Genomic DNA, 20,229 nt, shown 5'->3' with positions numbered 1-20,229 from the left:
GGCGGGCAGCCGTTTTGTTGGACCCTTTCTTGGCATCATACAACAATGGGAAAAAGATCTTTCACTTATCAATGAGACAATAGACGTCAGTGAGAACAGGCAAATCTCCCATCTCACTTTGGATCATCTGTAAAATCCCTACTGAATAAATATTTCTTGCACAGGTGTGGTTGCTGGTGCAACGAAAATGGATGTACCTGGAGAGCATATTCACTGGTGGAGACATTCGCTCACAGTTACCGGAGGAAGCCAAAAAATTTGACAACATTGACAAAAGGTTTAAAGAGGTAAGTTTTTCCATAGCATTATCTGTTATGGTTGCTCACTCGATGGAACAAGGCGAGCTAGCAGGCAGACAGTTCTGGCAAGAGTTTTATTAACAGGAAACGACTGTGAAGGGTGATCGTCTCTGATGAAGAGATCCAGTGAAGTGTCCGGGTCCGGGATGAGTTAATGATGAGTGCTCTCAGGAGGCCAGTGACCGGGGAGTACAGGGAAAAGATGGTGAGCAGCAGCGATATCAGGCAGAGGTCTATGGCAGCAGAGAGGATAGACAGGGGATGAGTGAAAATGGCAAGGTTTTAGTTTCACTTACCTGAGAGCCCTACGGAAGACATCAGCCAGGAGCAGAGAGGATGGAGCTGATTAGCAGGAGAGAACAGAGGAGCGAGGTAGATGTGTCTGGGTGTGCTGAGAGTGGCTGGAGATCGTAACATTAGTGATTCACGCTATAGGGAAGTAGAGAGCCACTGGAGCGTTGTGGAGTTGAATGTCGTGGACAAGTGTGGACCAGTCTTAGGAGGAGAGCGTGGCCAGGAAGCTTAGAGGGAGGCGAGCATCTGGATCTGAGTGGCAAAGTTTCTGCAGATATTAGGCGTCATTGGAGCGGAGAGCCAAAGTGTGGGACAGCAGTCCATAACATACTGGCACTGGAGGAGCGTCTGTCAGAGCCTTAAGTAGGAGGATGGTAATTACGCAACTCGCCTCAGCTGTGTAATTCGGCTTCAGGTGTGTGCCACGCCTGGGATACAGAACCTGCAGAGATGAGAGAGGGAGTGAGAAAACCAAGAAGGAGAGGAAGGAGGCATAAAGCGAACCTGACATTATCCTGATGAAAGCAAGGGACTCTTTTATTGGATGTCTCATAATAATATCTCTTTAATTTTTGTGTAGATAATGAATGACACGGTGAAGGGCCCAAACATTAAGCGGTGTTGCCTGGTTCCCAACCGGCTAACAGACCTGCAGGCCCTGAGTGATGGTCTAGAGAGGTGCCAGAAGAGTCTCAGTGACTACCTGGACTCCAAACGGAATGCCTTTCCTCGCTTCTTCTTCATCTCCGATGATGAACTGCTCAGCATTCTGGGGAGTAGTGACCCTTCCTGTGTCCAGGAGCACATAATCAAGGTATCACACCACTACAGACAAATAAAGAGGGATCCGTTGCAAAACAAAGCTGTAATGGGCCCAGGTCAGATTTTTTTTCATACCCTACCGCCCATCCCAAATACGCACGCATGCTTCAGCGCACATGCATGCATGAACACACAGACACACACACACAACCACTCCAGACAATTCCATGGAGAGGCTTACCATGCAAGTCCCATCCTGAAAGCCAGCCTTTGTTCAGCACCACAGACAGCAGCTAATCTAGGCTAATCAACAGCCTACTCCTCAAATATGCCCTTGAGACCTGCTGGGCTCTGGCACGCCACACAGGCTGCACCATCCATAGCTATGCCACTGGTAGGGATAGAGAAGTTAAAGACACTATTCTTGAGTTCAAGTAGGAATGATATTGATATTTTTCTTTTTTTTGTTTCATAAGATGTATGACAATATAGCATGTCTGAGGTTTGACATGGAAACCAATGGGGAGACAGTGGCTGGAGCAATGGTATCAGCAGAGGGTGAAGTGATGGAGCTGAGGAAGCCCGTTCCAGTGGAGGGCAAAGTGGAGGAGTGGATGACGGGAGTATTGCTGGAGATGAGGAGGACCAACAGACTCATCACTAAGGAAGCAATCTTTTGCTACTGTGAAGACAGGAGCAGGTGTGTATAGTACTGCATGTATCATATATAAGCGGTTTTGCCAGTGTCTGTGTGTGCTATTGAGCCACAGTATATTTGTCATTATCATGTCTTTTAGGGTGGACTGGATGTTGCTATACCAGGGCATGGTGGTGCTGGCTGCAAACCAAGTCTGGTGGACCTGGGAGGTAGAGGATGTTTTTAAAAAAGTGAAGAAGGGAGAAAAGCACGCACTAAATAACTTTGCTAAGAAAGTGCACAAACAGATTGATGAGCTGGTAACATATATTAAACATCCTATGGAAAAGAATGACAGGCGAAAGATCAACACTGTGCTTATCATCGATGTCCATGCAAGAGACATTGTTGACAGCTTTGTACTAAACAGGTAAACTTAAACTTTGCCAATTTGAAATTTTTTATTGAACATGTAACTCATGTGTTTGAAGATTAATTTAAATAAGTTTTTTCTCTTTTCAGTATAATGGATGCACGAGAGTTTGAGTGGGAAAGCCAGCTAAGATTCTATTGGGTCCGGGAACATGATGACCTATTTGTGCGTCAGTGCAGTGCAGCCTTTTCTTATGGATATGAATATATGGGGTTGAACGGCAGATTAGTTATCACCCCGCTTACAGATCGGATCTACCTCACCCTCACGCAGGTTTGAAAAGCTGCAAATTTGATTCCAAGCTTAGTGTTTAATGAAAACACAGTTTACTATTAAATGAGGACAACATAGGATTCATTTGATGTGGAAGTTGAATCCCTTTGGTGTCTCAGAGAAAATTGTATGTAATTTTTCTGCTCCTTTATTGAAAGTCTTTTAACATTTTTCTTTATGTGTTGGTTTAATTAGTTGTCTGTGAAAGACAAAGATAGTTTAAACAACATCGTGAAAGTGTGCTCCAAGATTATTGGAGTAAAACTAAGAGACTTATGTTCACTCGGGAAAGAAAGCGTGGTTCAGAAAGCCGAAGAATCATCAGTCAACCTGATAATGAATTCTTCAGTGAATTTGTTTTAATGCCCTTAGGTTGGTGCTATCAAGCACCCTTGAGGAGAACAAATCGTTACTCTGATTCTTTTATTTTCTTTATGATCAGGGCTGCTAAACACAATTTAGCCACAAGTAGGTTTGTGGTTTTGTTTGTTTGTTGTTTTGCTGTCACTAACACATTATGCATTAGCTGAGGTATGATTGTTGCTGTTGTTTTACTTTATTTTTATTATTATCGTATTAATTTCATTTGTGGTCTGAGCTGGAAAGGCTGTTAAAGTGAATTGCCCACAGGGATAATAAAGTTGACTGAAACCTGAAAATTTCTTTTAACAAATCATATTAATAAACCACAAGCAGACATGTAAATTGTTCTAACAATAGGATGTCTTTGTATTTGTGATGCAGGCTCTCTCCATGTACCTGGGTGGAGCTCCTGCTGGACCAGCGGGTACAGGGAAGACAGAGTCCACTAAAGATCTGGCCAAGGCTTTAGGTCTGCTCTGTGTGGTCACGAACTGCAGTGAGGGTATGGACTACATGGTAAGAATCCTACACTTGAGGAGCCAGCTGCTACTGAAAAATATCTACCTTAAACCTACTGTGTTACATTTTCCTGAGGAAGGACATCAAATAGTTGATAATATAATTCACATTAAAGACATTACTATTATGTTATTTTTGTTGAAATGATAATTCATGAAACAACTTTGTTTGGCACTACAAAAACAGCACATACATAACACATACAGTACATTTTTATATGTCACTAGCTTTTCCCTTGATTCCCTTTCCTCTCTGTGTGTAGGCTGTGGGAAAGATCTTCTCTGGCCTTGCCCAGTGTGGAGCCTGGGGCTGCTTTGATGAGTTCAATCGCATCGATGCTTCAGTGTTGTCAGTTATCTCTTCCCAAATCCAGACTATCCGCAGTGCTCTCATTCTGCACCTGAAATGGTTTCATGTAAGTTTGTCATAGTTATGCAGAACCAGTAAGACATACCTCAGAATTTTCAGTTCTTATGTAAATTCAAGGATATTTTACAAAGAGTGAAGGTGAATAATTTAAATTGATGGCTGGCTTTTTTGCCTTATGTAGAAGCCTCTTCCCCATAAACTAACCTCCTTCTCACTGTGCACATCAGTTTGAAGGGCAAGCAATCAGCCTGGATGACCGCATGGGGATTTTCATCACTATGAACCCAGGTTATGCAGGACGCACTGAGCTGCCAGAATCAGTCAAAGCCCTCTTCCGGCCAGTGGTGGTGATTGTGCCTGACATGCAGCAGATATGTGAGATTATGCTGTTCTCTGAGGGCTTCCTAAAGGCTAAGGTGAGGGATGCACATACAAACCAAAAATGACATTGTTACTATATAGTTAATGTGCTCATCCTGAGCAGTGTTTAATGTATATGCAATCTTACTGTAATATACACAATTTATATTAGTGCTTTCAGGTAATCCAGAAATGCAAGGATTGTATATAATCAGTTCTTTCGAACTCAAGATCAAAGATTTTTATTGTCAATTCACTATATGTACAGGACATACAGAAAATCGAAATACCGTTTCTCTTTCACCCTAGTATTGAATGCCATACCATTTAGGAAACCAAAATAGAATAAAAGTATAGTACAATAGAATAAAAATAATAAGAAAACTAAATCAAAGTTTTTAGGATAAAACTAAATGGTACAACCTAACAGGCTATGACTCAAACCATGTACAATCAGTGACAGTAGTGCAAATAATAACAAGATGATTATGAGATGTTGTGAGACTGAGATGCACATGGACAGTAGTGCAAATAATCGACAGCAGCAGATATGACGGTCAAAACAGTCAGCAGCAGATTTACATGTAATATAACAAGAAGGGGGAATGTACTGGGTTTGTGCAAAACACCAGAGGTAGTCTTTTTTATATAACTTTTTATGTTTTGTGGTGGGCCACAGTCCAGGGGGCAGAGGTGGGAGATAATGGACAGCGTTCAGCATCTTCACAGCCTAATGGATGAAGCTGTTTGTAAGTCTGGTGGAGTGGGCCTGAAGACTCCGATACCTTCTCCCTGAAGGCAGGTGTCTGAAGTGGGAGTGTGCGGGGTGGGAGGTGTCATCAGCAATGCTGATGGCTCTGCGGGTGAGGCGGGTGTGAGGGAAGGCATAGGTGCGCCGATGATCTTGCTGGCTGTATTCAGTATGCGTTGCAGAGTCCTCCTGCAGGAGGCAGTACAGCCTTCGTACTACACAATGATGCAGCCAGTAATGACGCTCTTAGTGGTGCCCTGGTAGAAAGAGTGCATGATGGGGGGTGGGACACTAGCTCTAAAAAGATTCACATAAGCATAGACAAAACTGCAACTATACACTACAAGCTGCTTATCTACATGTCAGTTTCTTATTGAGGATTTTATCTCTTAATTTTTGTTTGATTCAGGTGCTGGCAAAGAAGATGACAGTAATGTATAAGCTGGCTCGCGAGCAGCTGTCCAAGCAGTCTCATTATGACTTTGGCCTGCGCGCTCTGAAGTCTGTCTTAGTGATGGCAGGAGAGCTGAAGAGGGGCTCACCAAACCTCAAAGAGGTGGAGACCACACATCATTTTTCATATTTCATTTTCTTATAGTGAATAAAATTTGTCTCCTTTTTACTTAAATTTAGTACGGGGCTAAGGAGTTACTGGTGTTCCCTCAGGTGTAGAATGAAGCTTGGTTGCTGTTAAATGATAGGAATTTGTTTAGATTACCCAATGTAAGATTTGAATGGGAATTTATAACAAAAAATGTAGGTAGTGTACACTCTTTTGTAATGCTTTGTGGTGTTATCTCATTTATTAGCTGTAATGTCTGTCTTCCTTCTCCTCAGGATATGGTGTTGATGCGTGCTCTCAGGGACATGAACCTGCCAAAGTTTGTGTTTGAGGATGTGCCTTTGTTCCTTGGGTTAATCTCAGACTTATTTCCTGGGCTGGACTGCCCTCGTGTTCGATATCCCAACTTCAATGATTCAGTAGAGCAGATCCTGCAAGAGAACAAATATGTTATACTGCCTAACCAGGTGTCTCATGTGGTTCTTAGAGTTGAATATTTAAAATATAAGCTTTCTTACACAACTTAAAGACTGCTGAGTTTCAGTGGAAAAGATTCAGGATAACCTATATCATATTCTATATGTTGTCTGTGGCTTCAGGTGGATAAAGTGGTGCAGATGTATGAGACAATGATGACCAGACACACTACCATGATTGTGGGCCCAACAGGTGGAGGGAAATCGGTTGTGATCAGTACTTTATGTCAAGCTCAGACCAGGTCAGTGTCAGTTTATTGTCACATACATAACATCACTTTGCTAAACCTTTGCATGGGCAACATTAGTTTTTTAATTTTATCTCATCATCAGAATGGGATTGCAAACTAAGATGTATCCCCTGAATCCTAAAGCTATGAGTGTCATTGAACTTTATGGTGTTATGGACCCTGACACTCGAGACTGGACTGATGGGATTCTGTCAAACATCTTCCGTGACATCAACAAGCCTACTGACAAAAAAGAGCGAAGGTGAAAAAAAAACTTAAAAGAGATTTAAAAAAGATCGATCAGTTTAAGTTGTGCAGGATGCCAGTGATGTCATTTGACAGAAGAAGTTTCTATGAAATACTACTTAAATGAACTTTGACTCATAGGTACATCCTGTTTGATGGTGATGTGGATGCTCTGTGGGTTGAGAATATGAACTCAGTGATGGATGACAACAAGCTTCTCACCCTGGCCAATGGAGAACGGATCCGTTTACAAAGTCACTGTGCCCTTCTGTTCGAGGTTTGTCTCTATTTCAAAGACTGCTCTCAGCAGAATACCTTTCCCTTATCTTTTTTGCAAAGCAACTTTCAGAGCATATTGGAAAACGTTATCATTACAGGTTGGAGATTTGCAGTATGCTTCCCCTGCTACTGTTTCCCGCTGTGGAATGGTTTTTGTTGACCCCAAGAACCTGAGATACACCCCTTACTGGCAAAGATGGGTAAACAACAGACCTGACATGGTATGAGACGAAACATATGCTCTATGTAATAATTGCACATGCTTATTTTCATAATATTTCAAAACTCTTTTTTATTGTTTTAGGAAAAGAAAGTGCTTAACAAACTGTTTGAGAAATACGTGCACAGCTCTATTGACATGATTGTGGATGGTATTGTTGATGGCAAACAAGGCCAGAAACTGAAAACTATTGTCCCTCAGACAGATCTGAACATGGTAAGTTAATCTGGTCCATCTCACATGCACTCCACTATCTGTGAGACTGCATTTTTGCATTAATTGTATGAGTCATAGTATAGTTTCATATGTAGATTACATGGATTATTTGTGCATGTGTTGGTGGTGTGTTCAGGTGATTCAGCTCTGCTTGACACTGGATGCATTGCTTGAGAGTGAGAGCAAGTTTCCTGAAGTCCTGGAGTGTTACTTCCTTGAAGCTCTGTACTGCTCACTAGGGGCAGCATTGCTGGAAAGTGAGAGGACCAAGTTTGATGAGTTCATCAAAAGACTTTCCTGCTTAACCACAGTGCATGATGAGAAAACCCTTGTTGGACCCGGTGAGATCCCAGGTAAAAAGCAAGAAGTTGTACGTTGATGATGATGAAATTAGTCATACTTTATCAAGATTATGCATTTTAAAATCACTGTTTAGGTACAATGCGATGTTAACATTTAATATTGTATACATGATTTGGAGACATGACTATATGAGATTTTTTAAATACGTCTGATGACCTTCCCCTGGTAGACTTAGGGTTCTTGGGGAAGTATGTGCGACCGGTGATCACGGACTTAGGTGTTAAAATAGACTCCAACTTGACAATGGAAAGTCAGATAAATGCGGTCGTAAAATCTGTTTTTTTCTATCTTATGTATTTAGTGAAGGTAAAGCCCTTTTTGTTGCGGCAGCAGTTTGAGACAGTGATCCATGCGTTTGTTACATCTCGCATGGATTACTGTAATGTATTGTACTCTGGAGTCAGTCAATCATGTCTTGAGGGTCTCCAGAGGGTTCAGAATGCTGCCGCTCGGTTATTGGTAGGGGGGCATAAGAGGGACCACATAACTCTAGTTCTGGCGTCTCTTCACTGGCTTCCTGTGCGTTTTAGGATTCGTTTTAAGAGTCTTTTATTTGTTTATAAGTGAAAACTAGGGGGGATAGAGCTTTGGCTGTGGTGGGTCCAAATTTGTGGAATGCATTGCCTCTTTATATGAGGCAGGCCCCCTCGTTGCCCATTTTTAAGTCATATTTGAAGACCTATTTGTATTCATTGGCGTTTGGACAGGACTGAGACTCTTTTTACCTTGATTGGACCCAAATGTATGTTTTATTGTTTTTATTTTTATGTTGTTACAATTTTAGATTTGTATTGTATGTTAAGCACTTTGGTCAGCTGTGGCTGTGGTAAAGCGCTATATAAATAAAGTTGAGTTGAGTTGAGTTTTTTCCAGTGGTCATCCATTACAGCAGACACTTTTGAAAATCAGTGAACAGGATTGCTCTATGTCTTTAGATTGAATTAATAACTAATTATAATGAAAACAAACCGTTTTACTTTTCACAGTTTTATTCTCTACATGAATTTGTGCATGTCTGTTGTGTCATTTTTCTCTTACTGTTGACAACAAATTGCGTTTTTTACAGGGTACCTCCCAACTCTGTATGATTTCCATTTTGATGCAACAGAGGAGAAGTGGGTTCCCTGGAGTACTCTGGTCACCAAATATATCCACAACCCAGAAATCAAGTTTGCTGATATCCTAGGTATAGGTCAACTCTGGGAGCTGTGAAGTCAAGACAAATCAAGTATCCTGCATGTGTTGCATATGGATTCAAACTTTTTGGCCCTCCCAAGGTCCTTCTTTCACTTTGGTTCCCTCATTCTTTGCTTTAGTGCCAACTGTCGACACCACGAGAACCAGCTGGATCCTGGAACAGATGGTGAAGATAAATAGGCCAGTGCTTCTGGTTGGAGAGTCTGGCACCTCCAAGACTGCTACCATTCATAACTTCCTGAAGAACCTCGATGCAGATACAAAGGTAAGTTTACCATCTAACCAAGTCTAACATTATGTCATTTGAGTTTAAATCCTTTACATTTCTTCCCATCTGTTTCCAGATTCCTCTGATTATCAACTTCTCATGCAGAACCACTTCAATGGATGTTCAGAGGAACCTAGAGGCCAATGTGGAGAAAAGGACCAAAGAGATCTATGGGCCTCCAATGGGGAAGAGACTGCTGGTCTTTATGGATGATATAAATATGCCAAAGGTACTTGCTTCAAGCTGTCAATCAAGCGGTCACTCTAGTGAGTGACTGTATGTTTGACATTATTGTAATATTCTCTATGCTCATCCAGGTGGATAATTATGGCACACAACAGCCTATTGCACTTCTGAAGCTATTGTTGGACCGAGGGGGGATATATGACAGAGTGAAGGAGCTTAACTACAAAATCCTGAAGGACCTTGGCTTTATTGCTGCCATGGGAAAGGCAGGAGGTGGGAGGAACGAGGTGGATGCCCGCTTCATCTCGCTCTTCAGTGTCTTCAGCATCCCCTTCCCTTCTGTGGACTCTCTCCACCTTATCTATGGTTCCATTATCAAAGGCCACACCATAGTGAGTATCTCTTTCCTGCATAAACTACACATATCAGAATCTCAATCAGCCATATCACTGAAATTTTATAAACCTGATCAAATATTTAGTCATTTGAGGAAGCCATCCAGAAGATTTGTGATAGAGTCACCTTCTGCACACTGGAACTCTACAGCACCATTGTCAAAAATATGCCGCCCACTCCCTCCAAGTTCCACTATATCTTCAACCTGAGGGACTTGTCAAGAATCTACAATGGACTGACCCTCACCAAACCTGGCAGGTGGGATCCAGCACATTCACTCTATTAACAGGTTAACAGAGATTTTCTGCTAGGGATCTATGTTTCTAAATATTTAAATGTTTTTTCTTTACCTGGTGCTTCTTTAATAGGTTTTTGACTGTCACCCAGTTTGTGCGTGTCTGGAGAAATGAGTGCCTGAGAATCTTCCATGACAGACTCATTGATGAAACTGACAAAGCCTTGGTAAAAATAATACTTAATAATAATAGTAGATATTCACTTTTCTTCGTCGTGACTGCAGGCACAAATGTGTGTAATTCCTCTTCCAGCTGTAATTACAAAGGCAGACTCGATATCTGTTGTATACTAAATACTGTAGCTTTGTAGTATTTTTGCAGTTTTCAGATTACCCAAATGTGTGTTTTTTTTTCAGGTACAAGGCCACATAAAGAACCTGGTTGAAGAGCATTACAAGTCAGACATGGAGGCAGTCATGAGGGACCCAATTCTTTTTGGGGACTACAGGACAGCCCTCAGTGAGACTGAACAAAGGGTCTATGAGGACATACAGGACTATGATGCCTCAAAAGCCCTCTTTCAGGTCAGATTATTAACTGTGATGGGTGGCCTCAGTCTGATGTTTTTGGAATGAATGTATGATAATACAGCAATAATTTTTGTTACCTTTTTACTGCAATATTCTGTGTTTAATTGTACTGAAAGGACATTTTTCTACAGGAAATTCTAGAGCAATACAATGAGAACAAATCGACGATGAACCTAGTACTGTTTGAAGACGCTCTGGAACATCTGACTCGGGTGCACCGCATCATCCGCATTGATCGTGGCCATGCGCTGCTTGTCGGTGTAGGGGGTTCTGGCAAGCAATCCCTCACCAAGCTTGCTGCCTTCACTGCTGGCTGTGAGGTTGTAAAAGAAAAGTGAAGTAGCATAAAAATATATTTACAAAGAAATCTCCAGCATCTAGTAATGGAATCTACTTTTTCCAGGTTTTTGAGATAACACTAAGCAGAGGATACAGTGAATTAAACCTCCGTGAAGACCTGAAAACACTGTATTTGAAGCTTGGCATTGAAAATAAGAAAACTGTGTTCCTCTTCACTGATTCCCATGTTGCTGAGGAAGGTTTCTTGGAACTCATTAACAACATGCTCACCTCAGGTTGGAAATTGAATTAACTTCTTGGCTCACTCTACTTTTATCTTTCTCTAAAAGCCACAGCTGTAATACTCTGATCATGCTCTCTCTTTATAGGCATTGTTCCTGCATTGTTCCCTGATGATGAGAAGGAGTCAATTCTCAACCAGCTACGCAATGAGGCTCTTAAGATGGGAGCAGGTCCTTCTAAAGAAAGTGTGTGGCAGTACTTTGTCAATAAGAGCGCCAACAATCTTCATATTGTTTTAGGCATGTCTCCAGTGGGGGACACCCTGAGGACACGCTGCAGGAACTTCCCAGGTGAAATGCAGTGTCAGGCTCCACTTGATTTTTAAAATAATTTAATAGTGAATATTTTTCTTTCAGGGCTGATGAACAACACTGTGATAGACTGGTTCCTGCCATGGCCACCCCAGGCATTACTTGCAGTGGCTCAGTCTTTCCTCGGTGAGTAGTCACACACATTTGCACATCTTTTTTCAAAATTTTTTTTATGGAAAAGTGTGTTTTTTTTGATTGCCTAATAAGGCCTTTCTTTGATATATATGAGATGAGACCTACAACAGCAAATTCTCTAAATCCCTACATTTAGATAATCATTTTAAGAATTCACAGTCTTGTTTTTAATAGTTTTTTCTTTCTGCAGGTGAAAGTCCAATGATTCCTGAGGCACACTCTGCAGAAGTCATAGCTCATGTATGCATGGTCCATACATCTGTGGATGACTACAGCAAGCTATTCCAGCAGAAACTCAGACGTAGTAACTTTGTTACTCCAAAGAACTACTTAGACTTCATTAACACCTATTCTAACCTATTGGAGGAAAAGGACAAATATATCCTAGGTGGGAAGGATTAAACCAGTGTCACACAGTTGCACATTTGTCATGATTTAAGAGATTTTGTTTTGGTAACTTGATCCCTCCTGTTCCAGCTCAGTGCAAGCGTTTAGAGGTAGGTTTAGATAAACTGAAGGAGGCCAGCGAGCAGCTAGGTGAGCTGAATGTCAAGCTAGCAGAAAAGAAGGTGGTCATCGCTGAAAAGTCCACAGCTTGTGAGGTCCTGCTGGGTGAGATTACAACAAGCACAACTGTAGGTCAGTGAATACCTGCATCTTTTAACTTAGGGTTATAATAAGCACAATACTGGTTTCTGAAACTAAACACAGCTGTTACAAAACACTTACCAAAAACTTTTCCTTCTAGGTGAGGAGAAAAAGACCCTGGCAGAACACAAAGCCAAAGAAGTTGAAGAGCAAAACAAAGTGATAGCTGTTGAGAAGAATGAAGCTGAAAGCGCCCTGGCTGAAGCTCTGCCAGCATTAGATGCAGCTTGCAACGCTCTGCAAGACCTGGAAAAATCTGATGTCACAGAGATCCGGTAAACTCTCCATACTCACATCATTTTCATTCTGAAAAAGTTAGCGATGATAGACAATTTTATCATGATGAATGAGTAATAAACAATGATGTCTATAATTCAGGCACCCATAGAAAACCTCCACAAAGACCATGGATGATAATCCAGAAGGATATTTTATATGGAGCTGATTGATATATATTGATATACTCAATATATCTGACCAAAAAAGCTAACTTATGCGATCTGCTAATTTCCTCTCCCTCATATCTCCTCTCCTTCTATCTGCCTTTTTTTGCTGGTCTGATGTGCAGCTCCTTTGCCAAGCCACCCAAACAAGTGCAAGTGGTTTGTGAGTGCATCTTGGTGCTACGTGGATACAAGGAGATCAGCTGGCATTCAGCCAAGGGGATGATGTCAGAGGCTAACTTCCTGCGATCGCTGATGGAGATGGACTGTTCTTCTTTAAGTAACAACCAGGTTGGGACTGTCAAAGGTAAGCTGGCTTCATGATCATTTGAAACCTATAAATAATAATACCCATGTTGTCTATGAGAGCGGTGTTTGTCAAATATGCCACAATTGTTTTTGTTGCAATTTCCCCTGACTAGGCTTCTTAAAAGACCTCCATACGAGCTTTGAGGAGATGCAAGCCATCAGTAAAGCTGGCTCTGGAATGTTCAAGTTTGTTGAGGCTGTCATGGGTTATTGTGATGTAATCAGAGAGATAAAACCTAAGAGAAAAAAGGTAATGCACAGCTTGTAAGTGCTGTAACATTGTGCTTTAGAAGGAAGACTGATTAACAGACATAGTTCCATTTTTTTTAGGTGGCACAACTAGAAAAGAACTTCTTTCAGAGTAAGCAGGAGCTGGAAGATATTCAGAGTGAGCTTAGCAGTATTGCGAAAGAGTTGCAGGCTCTCCGAGAGAAGTACCAAGCTACTGTTTTGGAGAAACATCAGATACAGGAGGAGGCTGAACTCACAGAGAGGAGGCTGATAGCTGCTGACAAGCTCATCTCGGGCCTGAGCTCTGAGAACAAATGGTGAGGATGAAAAAGATGGAACACATGGAAGGTCAAGGTCAAAGTGTTTATTTTGTCATATGCACAGTTAGGAAACGTGTTTCTCTGTACAATGAAATTCTTACTTTGCCGTCCACATGAATGCCACAAAATACAAATGAAATATAAAGTAGATAAATAAGTAACACAAAATCTAAGGCATTTTAAGCAGCAAATGCAGCAATATAATAAAATATATATAAGAATATAATAAGAGAATGTATGCTGCATGGGAGTAGCATGTGCAGCAGTCAACAGTTAATGTGCAATTATGCATGTGCAAACTGAGAATGTAAACAGTACAGGTCGGCAGTACATGACGTATTTCCTGGAGTCACAATATTTGCAACTATGGGCTCTATTTTCCTATAAGAGGGTGTCTAAACTTCAGGCACAAGGTGAATATGGCCGTGTTCAAAGGCTTTTTTGCAATTTTGGTGACCACAGACGTAGCACACTTTTGTGTGCAGTCAGGTGTTACTGGGCGCATTTTGTAGGGCACTGTTTTTAAAACAATACAATAAAATCATATTGTAATCACTGCGTTTGTGGTGAAACTGATTGTGTTCTGCCAGAGTGCACATGACCTTCTCTCATGTGTAATTTTTAATGTGGTTTTGAATTCTCAAACACCAGCCACAGATCACCTCTGGCTGCATCCTGTAAGTAGGCTACGGATGATGCGTCCTGAGGTGCGTCAGTACTGTTTGACCATATTCATATGTATATCCACAAACTTAGGTCTAGTTTATTTATTTTATTTAAAAATTATTTTAATGGTGTGAAATAAGTTATTCATTGAATTCCAGCAGATCAGTTGTAGATTTAAGGGTTAATTTTGAGTTGGTGTGGCCATTAAAATACATGTGTGCACCTGATCTCGTGCTTCGCAGCCTATGCTACTGTCAGGAAAATTGCAAATACACCTGTGATAAGAGGTGTTATCATTATTGCTATTTTGGGTCAAAACGGGCACCAGAATTGTACTGTGCTTATGGCCTCAACTGCCCCTCTTCTCCCACCTCAGGGTGTATCTGTCTCTCTTTACCACTCACTTTTTTCAACTGCCCACACTCAGGTGGACACAAGATTTGGAGGAGCTGAGGCAGCAACGTGTGTGTCTCCTTGGTGACTGTTTGATATCTGCTGCTTTCCTGAGCTATGAAGGGGGTTTCAGCTGGGACTTCAGGAACAAAATGGTATACCAAGTATGGGTTCCGGATGTGCAACAGAGGGGCATCCCCTTAAGCCAGCCCTTCAAAGTGGAAAACTTTCTTACTGATGAAATAGAAATCAGCAGGTGAGAAGGACTGCATGCTCACAACAGAGACTTGAAAAATGAGATGACAATGTGCAATATGAACATGTCCTCAAATTAGAGGAATTAAGTGTTGTGGTAGCAGACCCTGTGCTTGTTATAATTAGGTGGATTTATCTTTATGTTGGCTATACTCAACACTGACTGAGGGTACTCTGGGGCTAATTATGTGTCAAATAAACTCTGTGTGATACTGTAGATGGGGCTCAGAGGGGCTGCCTCCAGATGAGCTGTCAGTGCAGAATGGAATTCTCACAACCAGAGGGAGCCGATTTCCCTTGTGTATTGACCCACAACAGCAAGCTCTCAAATGGATTAAGAAGAAGGAAGAAAAGAATAACCTCAAAGTACAAAATATTTCATGCTCTTACAAATTAGGTGTAATTCTTGCTCACACATCCCAGACTGCTGACTGCCCCAGAGTCAGTATTTTATAAAGAGTCACGGCATGCGGTTTTGAAAGTGTGACAATTCTTTTTTTCCCCCCAGATCTCATCTTTCAATGATCCAGACTTCCTGAAGCATCTAGAGATGGCCATCAAATATGGCTTCCCATTTCTTTTCCAAGATGTTGATGAGTACATTGATCCTGTGTTTGATAATGTACTTCAGAAGAATGTTAAAGGAACAGAGGGCAGACAAGTGATCATACTGGGTGACAAGGAGGTGGACTATGATCCCAACTTTAAACTCTATCTCAACACCAAACTAGCTAACCCCCAGTATTCCCCATCAGTGTTTGGAAAAGCCATGGTCATTAACTATACTGGTAAGATCCTTCTGAATGGCAGCCATAGTTTTTGTCTGTCATAGCATTCTTTATCTATCTCTGTCCATTTATTGTACCTTATGTTACGTTTAGTGACCCTTAAGGGTCTGGAGGACCAGCTTCTGAGTCTTATTATGGGCTTTGAGAAGAAGGAGCTGGAGGAGCAGCGTGAGCGTTTGATCCAAGAGACAAGTAACAATAAGAAGCTGCTGAAGAACCTCGGGGACTCTCTGCTCAGAGAGCTGGCAACATCTACAGGCAACATGGTGGATAACACAGAGCTGGTTCACACATTGGAGGAAACAAAGTCAAAAGCCAGCGAGGTCAGTTTGAGTGTAGCAGGTATCACTGAAGAATAACAATTTCACTGAAGTCATTAATCCTAGTTCTTTTTCCTTGTTTGATGTTGTGATCATCAGGTATTTGAGAAACTAAAGTTGGCTGAGAAGACATCTGTGGACATTGATAGACTCAGAGACTGTTACCGACCTGCTGCCAAGCGAGGTGCTATTCTGTTCTTCGTATTGGCAGAAATGGCACTGGTGAACAGCATGTACCAGTACTCTCTAGCCTCCTACCTGGAAGTATTTGACTTTGCACTGCGTAAATCTCTCCCTGACTCTGTCCTGCCCCAAAGACTGACGAACATCATGAACACTCTGACATACAGTGTTTATAACTATGGGTGCATAGGTAAAATTTCTTAAGATGAAGCACAGCATTAATGATTACTTTGTAGATTTTATAACCTGAACTGACTGCATATCCCTAGGTCTGTTTGAGAGACACAAGCTGCTCTTTTCCTTTAACATGGCCGTCAAAATCGAGCAGGCAGAAGGGAGGGCACCTCAGGAGGAGTTGGAGTTCTTTATCAAGGGTGAGATATTCAGAGAAGTTGGTCTCCTTTAAAATATTTAAGTAGATTGTGCAAATGTGTATGGAAACAATGTTCAAAAGTAATTGTGATGTTTTCCATCTCATGTGTAAAGGTAATCTATCACTGGAAAGGAGTAGGCGCAAAAAACCTTGTGACTGGCTTCCAGACCAGGGCTGGGAAGACATAGTGAAACTCGCAGAGCTCTTTCCTGAGCAGTTTGGTTCTCTGCCTGATGATGTAGAAAAAAATTCCACTGACTGGAAGTCTGTAAGTGACCACAGTGGCCTGAATTTCTCTAGGCATTTTTACTTAATTGCTTCATAACTGAACCCTTGTTTTTTCTCCTCAGTGGTATGACTTAGATGGACCAGAGCAGGCTCCATTCCCCATGAAATATGAGGAGAGCCTGTCAGCCTTTCAGAAGCTGCTGCTGCTTCGTTGCTTTCGTGTTGATAGAGTCTACAGAACTGTGACTGACTATGTCACTGTCACCATGGGCGAGAAGTGAGATATATATGTGTATACTGTTATTATACTGTATATACACCACTGAGGTGCAGGTTACGTTGACTAAACACAATTGAGGAGTTTGCTGAGGATATTTAAACAGAGAAAAGTTAAACCATGACTTTCCATGTTTTCTTATATTTCTGCTCAGATATGTACAGCCTCCTGTGATCAGCACTGATGCAATTTATGAACAGAGCACACCTTCCTCCCCCATCATCTTCATCCTGAGCCCTGGCTCTGACCCAGCCAGTGACATCATGAAGCTAGCAGAGAAGTCAGGCTTCGATGGCAACAAGTTCGTGTTTCTTGCTATGGGCCAAGGCCAGGAGAAGGTACTTGGAGACCTACTGTATTTTCCATATAAGAGCTGTGAAGTTTTAAGTGTGTTCAAGTGAAATGAGCATATGGATCGCTAAGTAACCACACTGAATAACAATAAATACCTTCTGTACCTATGATAAAGGTGGCGCTGCAGTTGCTGGAAATGGCGGCGACGCGTGGTCAGTGGCTGATGTTACAGAACTGCCACCTGCTGGTAAAGTGGCTAAAGGAGCTGGAGAAGGCCTTGGAGAGGATCACCAAACCCAGTCCCCACTTCCGATTGTGGGTCACCACCGACCCCATTAAGGATTTCCCTATTGGCATACTGCAAAAGTCTCTAAAGGTGAAAGATATGTTCTCTTTACCTTCAGCAGTGTTTTCTAGAGATCGTTTTCAGCAGGCAGGCTTAACTGTCTAAGATCTGGGATCAGATCAGAGAAGCCACAATAATAATTGTTTCTAATAACAGTATTTTGTGTGTCTAAATGTACTTTAATATTCTTTGCAGGTGGTGATGGAGCCTCCCAACGGTCTCAAGCTCAACATGAGATCCACGTATTCTAAAATATCCTATGAGACCTTGACTGCGTCCCCACACCCTGCCTTCAGTGGCCTGGTGTATGTGCTAGCCTTCTTCCATGCTGTGGTGCAAGAGAGACGCAAATACGGCAAGATCGGCTGGAATGTCCCTTATGATTTCAACGAGTCTGACTTCTTTGTATGTTGCATTGGAGTTATTTATAAAATGATGGAAATAATTGTATAGTATCAGTTGTGTTTCACTTTTCTTTGATTTCAATGATGTGACTGTGCTCAACAGGTGTGTATGGAGATCCTGAACACCTACCTGACCAAAGCTCACAACCAGGGTGACAGTAATATTCCATGGGGAAGTCTTAAATACCTTATTGGGGAGGTTAGGCTAATTCATTGTGTTTAATACATTGTGCGTCTGTTCTGCTAGCTGATGCTGTAAGTTTATCATGTATATATTATGTTTTGTAGGTGATGTATGGTGGGCGAGCCATAGACAGCTTTGACCGTAGGATCCTGACTGTCTACATGGATGAGTACCTCGGAGACTTCCTCTTCTACACCTTTCAGCGCTTCTACTTCTTCAGCAACAAAGATGTAGCATACAAGATTCCTCCTCATGGGCCCAAGAACGTATATGTCGGTCAGTATTTTACAATATGTTAATTTAAGTTCATTTTCTGTCATCGCTCACAGCTTTGTCCTGTTATGTGTTACAGATGAGATTGAAAACCTGCCACTGGCAAACACACCGGAGGTACTGGGTCTCCATTCTAATGCAGAGATAGGATACTACACACAGGCAGCTAAAGACATGTGGACTCACCTAATAGACCTGCAGCCCCAGACAGGTGTGGTTTGGCATATTTCATCTCTCCTTCCTCTTAGTTTAGTTAGTTTCATTAGTTTCAAAAGAAGAAATTTTACCATTACTTTCACATTGCACCTCCACATTGAGAGGATCCCTGGAGGTAATATTCATTATTTTTCAGAAGTGTTGCCAAGTGCCAAGTCCTATGGCCATTACACCCTCTCTTATTCCACAGGTGAATCTGGCGGAAGTGTTAGTAGGGATGAGCACATCAGCCAGGTGGCTCAGGACATTCGGAACAAGTTGCCCAAAGTTTTCGATATTGATGTGATCCGTAAAAAGTTTGGCACAGACATTTCTCCGACCTCAGTGGTGCTGCTTCAAGAACTAGAGCGCTTCAACAAACTAGTGGTCCGCATGCAGCATTCTCTGGCTGAGCTGCAGAGGGTGAGAGGAAGAGATCAGGAGGACAACAGACTGCTTTTGTTGTAGACAGGTTTAGATTTGTTCTGATTCTCTTGTGTCTCCTAGGCCTTGGCAGGTGAGGTAGGTATGAGCAGTGAGTTGGACGAGGTCGCTCGGGCCCTTTTTAATGGTCACATCCCTGCCATTTGGAAAAAGTTGGCACCTGACACTCTTAAGTCCCTTGGCAACTGGATGAGCCATTTCAAAAGGCGTTATGAACAGTATAGCTACTGGGTGAGGACAGACACACACTAATCACAAATGACCTCTCACATTTAGCCCTCTGCATTATTCTGAAACTACAGAATAGTTAACAAACAAGTTTAGAATGTATTTTTTTTCCTGATGTAGCTGTTCATCTTGTGCTCACCAGGTGGATGAGGGAGAGCCAAAGGTCATGTGGCTTTCAGGACTCCATATCCCTGAGTCCTACTTGACTGCTCTGGTCCAAGCTGCATGCAGAAAAAATGGTTGGCCTCTGGATCTTTCTACACTGTACACACAGGTGACCCAGTACCGCAGTGAGGATGAAGTCAGAGACCGACCTGGACAGGGTAATGAAATGATACTCACCATTTGCAACATGATTAGTGATGAATTATTCAGATTGATAGTATTTTTTTCCCCTGCAGGCTGCTTTGTGTCTGGCCTGTATCTGGAGGGAGCAGACTGGGACATGGAGAAGGGCTGCCTAGTGAAGAGTAAACCAAAAGTTCTGGTTGTTGAGTTGCCCATTCTCAAAGTGATCCCCATAGAGGCATGTCGCCTCAGGCTACAGGTGTGGACCACGAGCACCACAAACCTCTGTACTATATTTTAGTTCACTATTTTAATGGCTTTTCCTAACTCGTGTATTTTGGTCTGTTTTATATTGCAGAACACATTACGGACACCAGTGTATGCTACATCCTTGCGGAGGAATGCAATGGGTGAGGGGTTGGTGTTTGAGGCAGACCTGTTCACCACCATACACCTCTCCCACTGGGTGCTGCAGGGAGTCTGTTTATACCTCAATGCTGATTAAAGACAGCTCTTGGCCTCACATAGCTGGTCAGCTTTCAAACAGTCTGATCCAACATGTTAATTAATAAGAATGATTCCTGCT

At 42.0% G+C, this 20,229-nt stretch overlaps 1 protein-coding gene across 1 annotated transcript in view; it reads left to right on the top strand.

The window, feature by feature from the left end:
- Window positions 1–20,223, top strand: part of dnah10 (dynein axonemal heavy chain 10) — a 28,822-nt gene extending 8,599 nt beyond the window's left edge. Inside the window, 53 exon segments of the mRNA XM_020602443.1 lie at window positions 1–85; window positions 165–287; window positions 1,174–1,407; window positions 1,832–2,055; window positions 2,153–2,422; window positions 2,515–2,698; window positions 3,443–3,577; window positions 3,843–3,995; window positions 4,177–4,365; window positions 5,470–5,616; window positions 5,898–6,089; window positions 6,222–6,340; window positions 6,432–6,590; window positions 6,716–6,851; window positions 6,952–7,074; window positions 7,158–7,289; window positions 7,426–7,642; window positions 8,719–8,838; window positions 8,969–9,114; window positions 9,194–9,346; window positions 9,435–9,695; window positions 9,785–9,957; window positions 10,068–10,161; window positions 10,352–10,519; window positions 10,657–10,845; window positions 10,929–11,100; window positions 11,194–11,397; window positions 11,464–11,544; window positions 11,744–11,941; window positions 12,031–12,192; window positions 12,302–12,476; window positions 12,770–12,951; window positions 13,067–13,203; window positions 13,284–13,501; window positions 14,598–14,819; window positions 15,037–15,184; window positions 15,327–15,606; window positions 15,700–15,929; window positions 16,026–16,299; window positions 16,379–16,483; window positions 16,596–16,750; window positions 16,833–16,987; window positions 17,142–17,325; window positions 17,457–17,657; window positions 17,823–18,032; window positions 18,135–18,230; window positions 18,320–18,491; window positions 18,568–18,699; window positions 18,895–19,106; window positions 19,191–19,358; window positions 19,498–19,678; window positions 19,757–19,902; window positions 20,002–20,223. The exon segment at window positions 1–85 is cut by the window's left edge and continues 79 nt beyond it. Of these exon segments, the coding sequence (XP_020458099.1) occupies window positions 1–85; window positions 165–287; window positions 1,174–1,407; window positions 1,832–2,055; window positions 2,153–2,422; window positions 2,515–2,698; window positions 3,443–3,577; window positions 3,843–3,995; window positions 4,177–4,365; window positions 5,470–5,616; window positions 5,898–6,089; window positions 6,222–6,340; window positions 6,432–6,590; window positions 6,716–6,851; window positions 6,952–7,074; window positions 7,158–7,289; window positions 7,426–7,642; window positions 8,719–8,838; window positions 8,969–9,114; window positions 9,194–9,346; window positions 9,435–9,695; window positions 9,785–9,957; window positions 10,068–10,161; window positions 10,352–10,519; window positions 10,657–10,845; window positions 10,929–11,100; window positions 11,194–11,397; window positions 11,464–11,544; window positions 11,744–11,941; window positions 12,031–12,192; window positions 12,302–12,476; window positions 12,770–12,951; window positions 13,067–13,203; window positions 13,284–13,501; window positions 14,598–14,819; window positions 15,037–15,184; window positions 15,327–15,606; window positions 15,700–15,929; window positions 16,026–16,299; window positions 16,379–16,483; window positions 16,596–16,750; window positions 16,833–16,987; window positions 17,142–17,325; window positions 17,457–17,657; window positions 17,823–18,032; window positions 18,135–18,230; window positions 18,320–18,491; window positions 18,568–18,699; window positions 18,895–19,106; window positions 19,191–19,358; window positions 19,498–19,678; window positions 19,757–19,902; window positions 20,002–20,148 (9,073 nt within the window). The 3' untranslated portion in view covers window positions 20,149–20,223.
- The last annotated feature ends 6 nt before the right edge of the window (window positions 20,224–20,229 follow it).

Source organism: Monopterus albus, unplaced genomic scaffold (genome assembly GCF_001952655.1).
Source record: "Monopterus albus unplaced genomic scaffold, M_albus_1.0 scaffold56.1, whole genome shotgun sequence".
NCBI lineage: Eukaryota > Metazoa > Chordata > Actinopteri > Synbranchiformes > Synbranchidae > Monopterus > Monopterus albus.
The sequence above is the reverse complement of the archived record's forward strand: the minus strand, read 5'-3'. Positions and strand labels throughout refer to the sequence as shown.